Source organism: Pteronotus mesoamericanus, unplaced genomic scaffold (assembly GCF_021234165.1).
Source record: "Pteronotus mesoamericanus isolate MK-2021 breed Mesoamerican mustached bat unplaced genomic scaffold, CSHL_Meso_final contig_90, whole genome shotgun sequence".
Taxonomy (NCBI): Eukaryota; Metazoa; Chordata; class Mammalia; order Chiroptera; family Mormoopidae; genus Pteronotus; species Pteronotus mesoamericanus.
In genome coordinates this window covers 14,875,943-14,892,500 of record NW_026555277.1, presented here as the reverse complement: position 1 = coordinate 14,892,500, position 16,558 = coordinate 14,875,943, and the positions used below count along the sequence as shown (strand labels likewise).

The following is a 16,558-nucleotide window of genomic DNA, read 5'->3' as shown; positions in this document are numbered from 1 at the left end:
AAATGTAGAGATTCAGTACTTTATTTCTCCATCATTTAAATAGGTAGCACAGAACCAGATACACAGCACGATTTTACTAAGTGTTAAAGCACTAACGAAAGAATGCAGTGAATACAGCCACACCTTCACCATCCACAATTCTCTACTTTTTCCAAGTGCAAATCTTCAATCACAGGTGTTTCCTGTACCAGTGATACCTATTGCTGCCTCAAATTATTGCAAATGCAGTTGTCCTTGCTTATAGTACATCTGTCATCTCCTCATCTATATGAAACTAAATTTTCTTTATGGTTCTGTTCTTATCCCTCTACTGCCATAGTATTTCTCAACTACAACCACTCACATTGTTATCTCTTTTCTCTGACCCCACATTTCAACACATGGCTTATCTCCCCATAAAATGTGTTGAATCACTCTTTGTCATTCCCTTTTCTCAAATATTGTTTTGTATCTTCTTGAGCAGCACTATCTAATAGAAATTTCTGTGATGATAAAATATTCTGTAATCTGCATTGTTCAATACCTTAGTCACTAGCAATGTGTAGCTATTGAGCACTTGAGATGTAGCTAATGTGACTGTGAATTTAAATTTAAAAATTTAAATTAATTGACATTTAAATTTAACTTGTTATGTGTAGCTACTTGCCTACCATATTGGACAGCGCATTTCCAGAGCATGTAGCCCAGTGGCATATAATAAGTGATTAATAATACTTAATCAGATCATGTTCGACAATTTGACAGGCAAATGTGTTGCTCTGAGAGAATGCTTATCAAATACTTGGGAAGATTAAAAAATTCTAAATGGGAATAGAAAGAGAATTAAATTTATTGGGAGAAATAACAAATTGATTTGAGACACAGAAGGGGATTTAGGTGCCATAGAAAAAGCATACTGAATAGAAAGAGCTATAGCTCCAAAAATCTAAACTAATACTGACATTAAAAATCCAGAGAAATAGCTAATAAATATATCAGCTTGATTCTCTCTTCTTTAAACTCAGAGTATGAATTAAATAAAGAAGATTGAGGAATAGAATGAACAAAATGCAATAGATTTCATTCAACTACACCCTAATAGCAGAATTTCAGTGAAAATATTTTATTTATTATTAGATCTTCTGTATTGATTCTCAAACTATCATAATTGAGTTTTACTGTACTGACTATTGCTTGGAATAGCTGGCCCACAGCTATTTGGTTAAAGATGCTTTTACAGTGTATTTTATTATTTCTGAACATTGGGATTATACAGATTATTTTTGTGTACATTTTGAATTCTAGTTATGAGCTATTTCCATTGCTTCTTTGTCATTTCTATAAAATAAAAAGCCATAGGATTTCAGTTATTTTCATTTACTTAATAAATACTTATTGAATGTTGTCTGTGGGCCAGACAGTGTACTAGGCTTTGGGAATGATGAGATAAATGAGTCAGATGTATTCTTTGCCCTTGTGGAACTTGAAGCTAGCAGAAAAAAGTGTGGTTGGGAAAACAAAAGGTAGGAAACATTTAAAATTCCAGGTGATGATGACATGTTAAACAGTGTGCTACCAATTTCCAGCTTGGTTCCAAACATAAGCATTAGTTAAGAGCCTAGAAGGGCAGACTGAGAAGGCTTCATATATGAAGCTTAGCTTTTGTTGCCGGGAGGAAGATGGTTGGGAGTTCAAGAGAAGTTGGGTAGGTAGTAGGTATATCAAGACTTTGCAGACGAGGGAGACAGTGCAAATGAGGTCTATACCATGGAAATGAGTGTGGGGGAAGTGAGGAGATAAGCCTGGCTTGAGTGGAGAATAATCATAAAACCATAAAACCATCTTCTTAAGAGAAGACAGATTGTGATGTCTGCAGATAAAGGCAGTTTATAGAGAGGATACCAGCTCTGATCCAATGTTGGGATGCCCAGGAGAAGGTGATTCTCAAAGGTCTTGTACATAAAGACCTGGTACATAGATCAGACACCGGAGAAAGTCTAAAGATTTGGATGCCATTGACTACTTACATTACTTAAACCAATGACGTGGCTAAATTTAAAAGAGAGAGAAAGTAGGCAGATGAAAGCCTATAATTGTGGATAGAGCTTTGGTGTGAGGAAACAGTAAATGGTTGTTGTGAGGAGTAAAGTAGGGTGAGAAGCAACTTACCAGAAGCCAGAGCAAGATGCCTTTAAAGAATGGAACATTAAACAGGTCATATGCTTACAGGTTAAGGAAATGAAAATTGAGAAACGGCTCCTCATTTTAGTAAGGGAGGGGTCCCTGATTATTTTTAAAGAGGAAATTCATTTAATCAGTAAATGCAGAAACCATTTTTCAGGAAATAAGAAGAGGGTGCATAGGGTGTGAAAATAGGAATCCACATATTTGACATCAGCATTGCAAATAGTAGACTTCAAAGAGGTTCAAAGGTTTAGTAGATTTGTGTATTTTTAAAAGATAGATCTAAACATGTTGAAGATAGAAAATAAAAAACCTTTTGGTGCTTTTGAAATTGAATAGTTCAATGCTTCTTATTGTTATTGGTTTAAACCTGAGCATCTCTTTTTCCTTAAATCCTAGTGAGTCCATCACAGCAGAAACCCTGAAAAAAGCAAAGGAGATTGGATTCTCAGACAAGCAGATTTCCAAATGCCTCAGGCTGACTGAGGCCCAGACAAGGGAGCTGAGGTTAAAGAAAAATATCCACCCGTGGGTTAAACAGGTAAAGTAATTTCCTGTTCTCAAGATTTCTCAAGTGAAATGTAGGCACCAACTCATAGGGACATTGTCCATAAAAAGGGGTGGAATTTGAATGTGACTCTACTTGTCCTATGGATGCCCGTGATGTCACCAATTTTATTCAGCATGGGGTTTATTTATGCTTAAAAGGGAAAAGATGAAGGGAAAAGATGTAAAGGTGAGAATGAATACATGATTTTCTTGGCCTAAATTGAAAAAAAACCCCCAAAAAACAAAAAAACAAAACAAAATGACCTCTCCTCTGCTTTTTGACTGAGTGCAAATATGTCTGTAGAAAGAGGAATCCTTAATGTTATAGAAGGACTTGAAATATCCTAGCGTGGTTGCTGAGGCTCTTGAAAAGAATAGCTATCTCTTTTGGCACTAAGTTTTTACAAGGTAATACTTTATTTTAAGTGCTCCATCATTATGGTTCATTTAGTATTCATTGTGATAGGGTTGGGCATAATGAGCTCATCTAGTATTCATGACAATCACACAAGAACATTCATAGGTGTAGCATTGTGATTTTTATTTTTTTTTTTTGGCCTTTAGTAGAAGAGATGGCTTGGCTTAAAGTACCACCAGCTGGTTCTTGTCCTTTAAAATTATCGACCTTTCCTGCGTGCTCAGGGGGCAGACACATGCGTACCCTTAGATCTCAGGCTTGGTGCTGAATATTTTCTACTGAGCAATTATTATCTTTTTTTCCTTCTCACCTGTTTTACACTAGCTTGCCCTATCAGCCCCCAAATTCTTGCTCCCTAAGCTGAGCTCCTAGCCCTTGAGAGCTGAATTGATTTACTTTTTCCATTCAGTGAAATCTTGTCTTCTTCCCCTTGCCCCCACACTTTATGAAATTTGTGTCCAATTGCTCGTTGCCACAGGTAACTTAAATCTTATGCATTCGTTTGTAAACCAAAGGAATCCTTACATGTAGGTCACTTTACTCTGATTTTAGATTTTATTTGCAGCTACTTTAGACAGCTTGGCTGAGTAAGACTTCTTGGTAACCCATTGATTATATGACCACTTGGCTATGTTCATGAGAGGTACTACCATAATGAATCAGTGATGCTCTGGGATGTGTATTGTCATTATTGCTCAAGTGATAACTAAATTGCATCATTGTTTTTTCCCCTCTTACTTTCAGAATTAGAAAGCAATTGGGTTGTACATGCCATTTTCTTGTCTTTATATTTGGCAGTAATAGACATTAAAGAAATGAAATTTCTGAATGCAGCACCAAAAAAATCCACAATCATTCTTGAAAAAATATTAAAACGAAGGGAGTAGAAAACTTCCTATTTATTTATTTGTTTATTATTTATTTCTTTTCTTTTGCAGATTGATACACTGGCTGCAGAATACCCATCAGTAACAAACTACCTCTATGTTACCTACAATGGTCAGGTAAGAATTGCCACATTGCCATATCAGAAAGTTCTAGATTTAGTAAATGGTCCACATGGAGGAATGTAAACTTTTGTTGTTATCTAGTGTTGCTGGTAATACAAATGACATCAAGTGGATCAAATGTGATGGTGTCTTTCTATACTCCTCTTTTAAGAAATGCCTTAAGATAATGAAATCAAACAAGTGAAAAGATAATGAATATGGTTACATGAATCATACAGCTATGCCATGTTGTAAAGACTATATAATTAAAAACTATAGAACTTATTTTTTTTTACAAATAAGTAGAGCTTTTATGACTTTATTATTAGAGGCTCCCAGACTAATTGAGGATGCATGTCAACAAAAGGAAGAATTAGAAAAACACAAAGACAGGACACATAGTTTAATTAGAAGGAAGAATAACATAATTTTCACATCTTTTTTTCCTCAGGAGCATGATATCAATTTTGATGACAATGGATTGATGGTGCTGGGCTGTGGTCCATATCACATTGGTAAAGTGATACCTTATATTTACATAGGGTTTTACAATTTGTTTATATAGCACTTTTCACAAATGTTAATTTCAGTATTCTGAAAACTACATAAAATAGATGCTGTCATAATTAATATTTTGCCAGTTAGGAAATTGAGGTTCAGGGAGATGAAACCCAAACATACGCAGCTATCAAGTGGTGGAAGTGGACTTGAATGCAGCCTCCAATACAAATTTCATCTCCTTTCATTTCATCGTTTCATCCCTAATCATTTTGATCCTCATGAACTAAATTGAGCCTCTCGCTGGGGTTGAGGAATGAATTACACTTCAACTTTTTCTCTCCTAGCATTGTATTTCACAAAGATCTCTACTGGCCCAAGAACTTTATACCTTAGGCAGAATTACATTTGTAGATGAAATCTAACCTAATATGTGATTTCTGCTGACATCAAATGCAAAGAGCTTTTCTCATTAGTACATAGAGTGTTACATAATTTGATTAAAACAGTCTCACCAGAAATTATCTCACATCACCCTAGACACTTAAAAGTGAATATTTAATAATGAATCAAGATCTATTTCAGTTAAGAAGTATATATTTACAGTAAATAGATAATGGTATTTTCCAATAAATGTATTTAGTATTTAGTTTAGAAGTTATTCCAAAATAGAAATGATAAAATATATAACTTAAATGTATACAGCCTTTCTTTGTTACTTTCAGCATAGTTTATTTTAGCTTTTATAATGAACTAAGCGCTTCAGGATATTCTAGTTTACCAACTTTTGGACAAATCATGAAGGAGAATAAAAGTATTTATTAAACCTTTACCACTGTAGTTTCTTTTGGTTAACTAGCCTGAACTCTGTCACCAGGACCTACTCTTTTCTATTCTAGACCTATTTTTCTTCCTCTTCAAATTTTATCTAATTTATGCAACAATTCTGCATCACCATCAGGCCCAGGGAAGACTAGCTAAGATGATACTCAGATCTATACTTAATTGATAGTGAGAATTAGCATGCTACTAAATTTGCATAACTTATTCTGACAACAATTTTTAGGAGACAAAGTCCTAATGTCAAAGATTAGTCCAAATCCCAGAACTTTCAGTTCTATGTGATCTCAGTAGACATGATATTTTGAGACATTTAAGAGCATTATTATACTTCAAATTACTTCTTAGAAGGTCACTTACTCTGCATGTGATGGTCTTGCCAAGATTAAAAGGATATGCTTGGAAAGGACAGGACTTTCTAATCAATTAAGAGATGTCAGAGCTACAGAACACCTCAGGGTTCACCGGGGTTAGCCTTAGGGCAGCAGGGTCAGTGGAAGGACTGAAACAAGGATTCAAGCATTCTGATCACTAACTTAACTACTTTTGTGTACTGAGATCAGTATGTTTGCTTTGAATTTATTTACAGTAAGTGAGGGCTATTTTTTTTAATCATTACAATGATCTCCCTTTAACTCTGAAGTTCTGTGTGCTTCAAACACAGATGTTATCTATTGCAGGACTTAGCCTATGAAACAGGCCAACCTGTCATTGTTTAATTCACCCCTGTTTTTCCTGTTACTAAAGTAGTGTACATAATGGATCTGAAATATATATTTTGAAGTTTTAAAAATTGAATTGAAAAAGAGGAAAAGAAGGGGCAAATAAAGCAAATGTAGCTTTATTGAAACATTGAAAGGGCATTAGCTTCCTTAGCTTAAACTGGCTGGCAATATATTTCTGCTTTTCTTTGTGTTGTAACTTCATGCTTCTCTTATCCCTTTTTCCAATCTCATTGTCTCTGCAGGCAGCAGTGTGGAATTTGATTGGTGTGCTGTCTCCAGTATCCGCACACTGCGTCAACTTGGCAAGAAGACTGTGGTGGTGAATTGTAACCCTGAGACCGTGAGCACAGACTTTGATGAGTGTGACAAACTGTACTTTGAAGAGTTGTCTTTGGAAAGAATCCTAGACATCTACCATCAGGAGGTAAGAAAAAGAAAAAGAAAAAGAAAAAAAGAAAAAGGAAAAATAGGCAGTGTACACTTTATATATGTGTATTCCTGTATGTAGATTTATATTGTATTCCCCTCAGGAGAAAGAGCTGTCGGTGTCTTCTATTGTCTCATTTTGTACTGAAGCTCTAAAAAGAATTACCCCAGCCTTAGATTCCGGAGGCCCTGGCTCACAGTGATTATTTTACATATAAAATTTGCTTTTCCTTTCTAAACATTCTAGCTATACTAAAAAACTCCCCTTGGTAACACATGCCAGACGCATATTAACCAGTATGAGACAACCCCAATAAATATTTTACAGTATGATTGAATTGGTCATCTGGACATACAGTAAGCATCCTCTTTCTGGGTCATGAGCTGGTGCAGTTTAATGATGAATCACGGTTCCCAGAGGGGAGGGAGTCCTGTGTTCACAAAGAACTAACTAATTCTTTGTGCTATCAGATGAAGCCATTAGTCTTCAATTTAAGATTGATGAGTCCATTTCAAATGATTTTGGTACTTTTATAGCATTTTCCTACAGTTGCTCCTCCACTTCCATACTAATATGAGTGTATCTTCTCTGTACATAGTTTACTGTACATCTGTAGAACAAGTCAAATTGTTTTAAGTTTAAAAAAATAACTACTGGAAAATTTCAAAGTGATGTCCAGAAGTTGTCTCTTTTGCTGTCATTACAGCTAATTCCTTCCCTCAGAAAATCATCCCAATGTGTAAAATATGGTCACTTAGGAAAAATAATACTAAATTGGACCAATAATGCTTCAATTTTAGTTTTAACTTGAGATCTCATTGACCTGTGTAAGTTACTTAAATTCTCTGTGCTTTATCTTTTTTTGTCAATGAACTATATGAATGTAAAAGTGTGCTACATGCAGGTACTGTGAAGGTAACGTGAGATCTGTGGTTGGAATTACATTGTAAAGTGTGAAATATAGTGCTAGAACAATGTGATGATTTTATCAGTGTAAAGAAAAATGGACAAAAAAAGAAAATGGACAAACTTAAGATAGATGATTATCATAGTATCTATTTAGATCTTACTTACTAATCTTTTAATATAATGAAATTTAACCATAAGACAGAATATGTATAATTGTTAGTGTCCTCTCTGACATGTTTTTTTCTAATGATTCCTTAATATTCATTTCAGATGAATAGGTGGGGAATCAAAATAAGTGCATTCCACGAATGTTTCTTGAGCACCTTTTAAATGTCAGCTTTAATAAGATAGAGAGCTATAACACCAGGCCCCTACCTTCAAGGCAATAAAATAAAACAGATTCATGACATAAATATATGAAAAAATATGTAATTGTTTAAAAAATATTAACAAGCATTGCAGGCAGTAGCAGCAGACATTTTACACATGATTAATTATTTCCCCAGGAATTCTTTAAAGAAAGATTAGAATGTCTATAACTGCCTTTGGATATTGTTACACATGGATATTAATGGGTTTCTCTTACTATAACTGAATTCAGTATGCTAGAAAGAAATAAATTGGCCCATCTTTGAAACTAATTGACAATTAAAGTGCCACTATATACTGTAAGGTAATTTTAAATGTTATCTTGGAGTACATAAGAACAATATTCCATTGACGTATTCTCAGGAAATTACACAAATCATACACACATGTACATGTATGTGAGTGCATGTTTCCTTTCATGAGTTTGTTGTGTGTATATCCTGATAGCAGACTCCACAGGCTCCATTATTTCTCATAACTGGTATTCCTCAACTTTCAGAAAACTGTTCTATATTAACATTATGCTCCAAACATGCTCTCTGCTACTGAATTCCTTTGGCTGTATGAACAAAACTTGCACTGCGCTATCACACTGCTACTCTTAACCGTTCCTGAGAGGTTGATTTGTCTTCCCAGTGATGATCTGTATTTCTGGAGGTCAAATGATGAAGACAGGGTTTTGCCAGTGAAAGATGTTCTACCTACCTCTCTTTTTAATATGAATAATTTAGAAATAGCTCTTCCTGTATCCTCTAGTATGAATGGCCTCTGAAACCAGCTGGAAAGTTAGCTTAGGATTCCAAGGTTTGGTATATGGGTTAAGCATTGCTGCTTTACGGTATGTAGAATTGAGGTCAGCTACTGGTTCTGTGTTTGTTAGATAAGAAATATAGGCTGGTCATTTTACCTTCATCACACCTCAGTATCCTTAGATGTAAAATGGGGAAAGTAAAACTACTTCAGAGGGATATTTAGTATCAATCTTAGTAAATAGAAGTTCATATTATTATTGTTCTGAAAGCTGTTAATTTCTTGAAAAATAAAAATCAATTTTGTACCACTATTTTGAAAAATGTTGTTATATTTATTAACAAAAGGCTTTTAATTCTACTTTAAGCTCCTGTTTAGTTTGGTTACCTCCAAATTTTGCTCCCTTAATTTTAGAGATTATTTTGAAGTTTTTCACATAAGAGATTTTTGTATACACTTAATTGAGAAATTAAGTTTTTAAGCCTTTAAAATATTAACACTATTAATAAACTAAAAATAAGCAAATACAACTATTATTATAAAGAGAACAATTCTTAAAGTTCTTGGAAAATGTATACTGAATATACAAATGATGATGAAAGTAGCTGAAGTACATTTATAGATATGCAAAACTGTGGATTATTATTTTTAATACTCTTTACAATGCATTTAAGCATGCACTTGCAGGTGTTTCCTTAGGTGTTCTATAGTTTGCTTAGAACTATGATTTCTTTAATCACAGAGAAATTACTTTTATTCCTTTTAAGAGTGTTTCAGAATGATTTCACATAATCATAAAATACATTTGGTACATATCTATTACTTCAAAAATTCTAATATTTCATTAGTAGGTCATTAAAGCAAACACAAATTATGTCAAAATCAATGGACTATCAGATATTATATTTTCTAATATTAACAATAATATCATTTATACACATGTATAAAACCTTTACTGTGTATTCTTATTTAATCTTCATAGTGACCTTATGAAGTGGGTAGGTATTATTGTCCTAATTTTACAGACAAGAATTCTGAACCTCAGGGGGAGATTCTAAGGTGGTAACCAAGATGGTAAGGGACTTCAGACTTCAAACCAGTTCCCAAACTGGATCTGGCTCACCCACACCACTGAAAGCAAGAGTCCTGAGAAAAATTGAGATTTTGTGGGATTTTTCTTTCTTTTTTAACTTGAAGTTTTGGCTGCTAATGGGAGATTAACGTTAAAGATTCCAGGACTGCTTCTAAGGCAAACAGTTAAAGAAATAAGAATTCAAAGAATCAGTTACTGGGTCCTGTAGACAGGTGCCAAGGTAGCAGGAAAGCAGAGAAGATACTAAATTGGAGGGAGGATTTAGACTAGACTTTGGTTCAGGGATAGTTCGAGTTTAGATAAGGGAGAGGAGAAAAAGAGAAAGGAAACAAGGGCAGGGGAGGGGGCGGTGGCACAGAGAGCTCCCCGTGGGGCTGCGTTTGTCTGGGGTCTGGGGCCCGTGTTGGAATCCTCGGCCTGGGGCTAAGGGAAATGACGGTAGATGAGACTGAAAAGTTTTAATTGTTCTCATGATAATGAGTTTACACTTTGTCCTTCAGGTGATGAGCACCTTTAGGGGACTCTGAGTATAGGAATTACTTGTAGGATGATTAGTCTGAATGTGAAGGGGTGGGGTGCAGGTGAACAGGAGAGGTCAATGTTAGGAGGACAGATCTGTATCCACTTAGGAAATTACAACAGTAGTCCAAGAATTAATTAATTATAGTGTAGAGTATATGATAAAACTATTCAATGGCTTGATTATCTTTTTCTAATTGTTACACATGCAACTGTCACACATTTATGTTTAATTGTATGGAAATCATACATTATGATCATGTATGTAAGCATGTAAGTGCCTGGAAAGTCAGGACTAAGTCTGTTGATTTCTTTGTGGCACAACCTAATATTATCCATTGATAGGTGAAATGAAACTATTACAGTCATGTTAATCATTTTCAGTAAGGAAATGAAGACCGTAAGAGCATAATTGTTCATTCACGTTGAAGGGACCCAGTGGCTGACATTGCACATGTCTTTTCCAGGCATGCAGTGGCTGCATCATATCAGTTGGAGGCCAGATTCCAAACAACCTGGCTGTCCCTCTGTACAAGAATGGGGTTAAGATCATGGGCACGAGCCCTATGCAGATCGACAGGGCTGAGGACCGCTCCATTTTCTCAGCAGTCTTGGACGAGCTAAAGGTGGCTCAGGCACCCTGGAAAGCTGTTAACACTTTGGTAAGGAAAGAAATACATGTCTGTTTTTTTATTATTCTTTTTTGAAGAGTCATAACCTGAATGTTAACTACTGCAGGTGTTAACTGCAGGGCAGATAGAACGCACTGTGCTTAGTGAATTTAAAGTTGCTGTAGTTCCATGACTGCAGTTAAATGCAGGTTATAAATTGATAGAAGTCTTCCCATTAAGATTCAGATAATGAAAAGAAGTTCAAACTTTTTTTGAACTATGTTCGATATTTAGAATTAGAAGCTAGAAATTTTATGTATTTCAGTGCCCAATTTACATTTTAATGGTGTCTTTTGAGAGAAAGAATAAAACGAGTTGGGTTACTACTGGTTGTTATGATACCATTCTGCATTGATACCATTCATTGAATATTTTAAACTACTTATACATCTTTGCTGTTGTTGTTTCCATTAATCAGAATGAAGCATTGGAATTTGCGAAGTCTGTGGGCTACCCCTGCTTGCTGAGACCTTCCTATGTTTTGAGGTAATACATTGTTTTCCAAAACAAAAATTAAAAAATCGGGAGATAGAGAACTGCATGCTGTATGCTAAAAGCACTGGGCTTTGATATGTAGTAATTTGTAGATCCATCAACAATCCCCAAACCAACATAGCCAGATTGAGGACCAATGCACAGCCCTTCAGTAGTGCTTTTCCTCAGGGAGTCCTACATTTTAGAAGATACCTTAGGGCATCTTCTTGCTAAACAATAGGAGAATAATTTTACCTTAGAGAAGAGGACAATTAAAGAAAACCAAAACACAAAACCAAAACAAAGGAGATATCTTTCCCCACCATCTGTTTGCTAATACTTGGAAATGACAGCTTGTTTTGGCACCTTCAGATGGCACCTCTAGTTTGAGTTTTTGAGTTTTTGAAATCACATTTTTTAATAGATGAATTATAATGGTGTGGAACATGGGCAGTGAAAATCTTTTATATTAAACCTTGAGACTAAGATCTATCATCAAAGGAGAAGTTGTGAATTATCACTTCTTCTCTTCAGATGTTACCACATGTAAGGAGCTACTTCAGTGAACAGGGGATAATAAGAGAAACACAATTTGCTGTGCACAATTTGAAAGTGTAAATGGAATTTGAGATGGGATCCTTTAAAATAATGAAAAATTTCAAATGAGGTGGAAAACTTTCCTTTTATTTAAATGACATTTTGCATAAACTGCAGTCTAGTAATACTACTCCTTTGAGGTATTATGTAAATTAATTTAAAAACACATATTTAAGGGAGGATCCCAGAAAACAGCTTTGACTATTGCATTTCCCTTTTCATCTTTATATCTTTGTTCTAGTTTCTTAGACGACAAATTTTTAGCATTATAGCCTTAGCTTTCTTGTCTTAACTAGATGAAGAAATTGAAACCGTTTTATTCAGAACTTAACAGTGTAGAAAAGGTAAAAAATACTGCTTTTTAGAAGGAAGTAAAAAGTAATTTTTTTCCTTATTTATTACCCTCCTCTTATTCCTTCTTTTTTCCTCTTCCACTTTGAAAATGTCAAAATTCAGAGTAAATTGATTTTACATAGCTTCTTTCTCAACTATTTAGAAAGAAGGACACAGTTGAGTATGTTTCAGTCACATACTTTACACTGTATTTGCAAATGTTACTAAAAAAAAGTTCTTGTGTAGCCTGACTGAGGCAGTAGGCTACCCTGTTTTAACTGGGAAGCTGTGGGTTAAGATCAGTTTTTGGTAATGAATACAAAGAAAGAGAGTTAGAGAAACGAGGTCCTGAGAGAAATCCTATTAAGGTTCAAGGATTACCTGAAACCAGCAGAGAGTTAAAAGGGTAAATCAGAGGGAGCAAACCTTGGGGCTGTACCATTTGTAGAGCTACTGTGGTTTTCTTTGGGCTTATCATGGGTCTCAGCCCCTTCCTTATCTCCAGCTCTGGTGAGTTTTTACTTTGGTCAGTTGTTCTGTTGTTTAAATGGAGTAAAGTCTCAATTAAGAAATGGTGCCTTTTTACTTAGCCCAGACTAAAACTAGAGGGTACCTGAAACTATTCTGAGAAACAATCAAGTCTAGGATGCGTTACCTTCAAAGTGAGAAAGAAACTGACCTGTTTTCTGCTCCCTCCCTTCCCAGTGGGTCTGCCATGAATGTGGTCTTCTCCGAGGATGAGATGAAAAAATTCCTTGAGGAAGCCACTAGAGTCTCTCAGGTAGTGTCTCATTTCCTACTGTTGGTATTTACTTCTGTTAATTGTTACTTGATTTCATGTGTTGTTTTTCTTCTCACACAATGTTGTTAGGTTAGTTTTTCCCCCTTTCTTTTTTTTATTCACTAGTCTACAGGTCAGGATGAAAAAACTCAAATGCATTTAATTATATTTAGATTCCAGGGTTAGTTGAAGAAGAGGAGAATCAGTGCATATTTGATCACAACAAGGATTTACATACCTTTAGAGTCTAGGAGCCAGGCTGGATAAGCATCCTGTCTGATCATGAGTGAAATACTAGTAAAGTTATCCCTGGACTCCGTAGCCTCAAGGGCTGCCCAGCCATGTTCACGAACCCTGATTTTTAATTCTCCCATCTGGAGGGACTTTGCCTTAGTCAACCTTGCCACTTTAATGATAAATCCCTTTGTTCCCTTATTGATTTTTTTCATTTTGTTACATTCCATTTTAGTTAATAAAATTGTTTATAATTTTGTGGTGATTCAACCACCTCCCTGCACTGCCCCAGCTTTTACTTTCTCCTCTGGGATTACCTCAATGTGATCCATTTAAGATTTACCCAGTAGAGTTATTGATCTGCACACCTTGTACTGGAGTGGATGAAAGTAATGTTTTCCTTTCAAAAGCTAGTTGTGGCTAAAAATATATACACAGAGAGGGAAAGCACAACTTATAGAAAAAGCTTTGATGTTAAGTGAGTGAAATGTGGAGGAAGCTAAGAGGGAAATCAGAGTCAATTTGAAGAGGAGCACGGAGCGTCAGTCACCCCTGTCCCCAGGCAGCTGGGCCTCCTTTCTGGGAGATACTTGCTCCCCAAGGATATTTGGGCAGTGAAGAGAGTGGATAAGGATAAAAAGTGAGAAGAGACAAAGAGTGTAAAAGAAGAAAACCAAGTGGATTTAGAATTCACTTTTGTGTAAAAGTCATATAACCGAAGAGGGAACCTCTCTACCGGGCCAGTTTTCATTAACGTGCCCTGCAGTGAGACACGGACTGCCCTCTATTTAACTCTCTGCCAACGATCCCATCATGTTCCCCTTTGGAGAAACCAGCAGCTAGATCCAGCTGGTCTCACATGAGTGATGAGGCAGGTATCCTGTCCTTTCTCTTTTCTTTTTTTTTTTTTTTTTGACCTAGAACACTGGATCTCATAGTGCCCCTACGTGACAGATTTTTTTTTTTTAAATATTTTTTTATTCTGCTAGCATATAGGTAGAACCTTTACAGGACCAATGTGATATAATAGGGATGTTCTGAGTAAGTACTTTCTGGATCAAATCTCCCCATCAAATTATAGCAGAAGCTGGTGTTTTCAATTGAGGGACCTGAGAGTAAAACCAGCCCCCATCAGTCATTTATCTATTTATGTATTCATTCATATTTAGTACCTGCTGTATGATGGCATTGTTCTCAGTATCAGGCGGTACTTTCATCAAAAGATAGATAAGTCTCTGCTCTCGTGAAGGACTCTCTTAGCTGGAGACATGAGGCAATGAGCATTGCAATAGGAAAAAAATACATGATGTTGAGGTACAGTGTAAAAGTATTGGAGTCCAGTCCTTGAAGAAGGGGCTTTTAAATTGGTTTAAAATGGTTGATTCATATTTAAAAGGTTTACATTGTGGGGGTGAGATGGAAAAAGAATAGTACCTTAAGGATGTGAAGTTGAGAAAAAGCATGGAGTTTCTAAACTAATCAAGCATTCACAATATGGCCAAGGCACCAAACCTGGTGGGGAGTTTGACTATTATCATGGTGCGGAAGTTGACAGATGGGGAACAGATATAGAAGACCTCGTCAGTCCCTATAATAAGTTTGGATTTTAGTCATGCTTTCTATTTCAAAAAGATTACTCTGCTATAGTATGGAGAGTAAATACTGGGGCAAGATTGAATCATGGAAAGAGGTTAGAGGGCTGTTGCTGTAGCTCAGGGTAGAGATGAGCATGCCTTGCATCAGAGTAATGACAGTACAGGTGGAGAAAAGTGCATGCATTCTGCAAATATTGAGGATGTGCCTTGAAGGCAATAAGTGAAGGGACAGAGGCGGAGGGGAAAAGGGGACAATGGGATGACTTCTGAGTTTCTGCCTTGGACAATTGGATAGATGGTGGTATCATTTATGGAAACAGAGAACCCTGGAGAATGAGAAATTTTAGAAGAGGAAATTTTATGTTTAATTTTTTTGACCTTTTAGATAGGAGGTTTCTGTGAGGAGTCCAAGTAGACACGCTTTAAAAGCAGAAGTTCTATAGATTTGGAATTGAGGATCAAGATCACGGCTAAAAATAGAGATGTAGATATAGATTTGGAAAATAAATAGCATCCTGCTTTAATGGAAGCTTTGAGATTAAAAGCAGTCACCAAAGAGAGTAGAGAGGAAAAGGAACAGTTAAGACAGAGAAAAGGAAGCGACCAGCATGTGAGGGCGAAGAGAATAAAGAACCTGGAAGGAGCGCAGAAGGGAGCAGGAGGGTTGATCCATGGAGACCAAAGAGGACAGTATAAGCAACGATGTGTAACGTTGCCATAAGATTCATATTTATTAAGAAATTTGCTTCCTCAGTATAGTAAGGACTATTTCATAAATGTGTGCAATTGTTGAGGATTGTGGGCGCTGCTGTTGTCCCACTCCAGTCCCTTTATCGGTGAGACAGCAGGCAGCGTGGGATGCTGGCGCCTAGGGCATGAGGAAGAAGAGATGTCCAGCCCTGGTGCTCTTGCTTCCAGCTCCTCATTTAACCCGGGAACAGCAGGCCGCAGCCAGGCTGTGCAGGGCATCGTGACACCGTTGTGGAGTGACTGAGTGTGGGAAGAACTTCAAGACTGAGAAGGGGGCTGAAATAGCTGAGAAAAGGAGGACATTTTAAGATTAGTAAAGAAAAATGTTTGATCTTTCAGTTGTAAATGTCATACTTTAGAAGTGGTTTAAGGCATTCATTTCCAGGTAAAGGATTCCATCTTTGGCTTAATAAAAATGGATATAAAATGCTACTTATTTTGTTTCTAAATTCTTTTATTATTCTTATATAGAGAACTTATTTAGGAAATTCTAGTACTTGGAAATGAAAAAGATAAGTGTGGAAAGAGAAAAAGAACTGGAACCAATAATAACATATAATTATTAATACATCTTTTACCCCATAAGTTATCTATAACTCTGGAAACAGAAAAGGAACACCATTTGTCCCTCTCCTTAAGCCCCCTTTTTTCTCTAACTCACCTCGAAGTCTATGTTTGACATTTGAAAACTACTGTTCAGTTTACTGGGTAGTTCAACTTGGAGAAACACCTCCTGTCTCACTGTAAACAGAGAATGACCTTGTCTTACAAAACAAGGATGAGTTTGGTTTGCTAATGAGTTTGTGTAGTATGTTTAGCATGCTGTTTTTTTTTTTTAAAGGATTGCCCTGCTATTTACCTAAGGTACACGGCA

The 16,558-nt window shown here is 36.1% G+C and overlaps 1 protein-coding gene across 1 annotated transcript in view; it reads left to right on the top strand.

The window, feature by feature from the left end:
- CPS1 (carbamoyl-phosphate synthase 1) overlaps positions 1 to 16,558 on the top strand; it is a 113,211-nt gene that overhangs the window by 73,613 nt on the left and 23,040 nt on the right. The window contains exons 22-28 of the mRNA XM_054585692.1: positions 2,563 to 2,704; positions 4,069 to 4,134; positions 4,571 to 4,634; positions 6,425 to 6,606; positions 10,717 to 10,911; positions 11,339 to 11,406; positions 13,030 to 13,105. Coding sequence (XP_054441667.1) covers positions 2,563 to 2,704; positions 4,069 to 4,134; positions 4,571 to 4,634; positions 6,425 to 6,606; positions 10,717 to 10,911; positions 11,339 to 11,406; positions 13,030 to 13,105 — 793 coding nt within the window. The remainder of the gene's footprint in view (positions 1 to 2,562; positions 2,705 to 4,068; positions 4,135 to 4,570; positions 4,635 to 6,424; positions 6,607 to 10,716; positions 10,912 to 11,338; positions 11,407 to 13,029; positions 13,106 to 16,558) is intronic.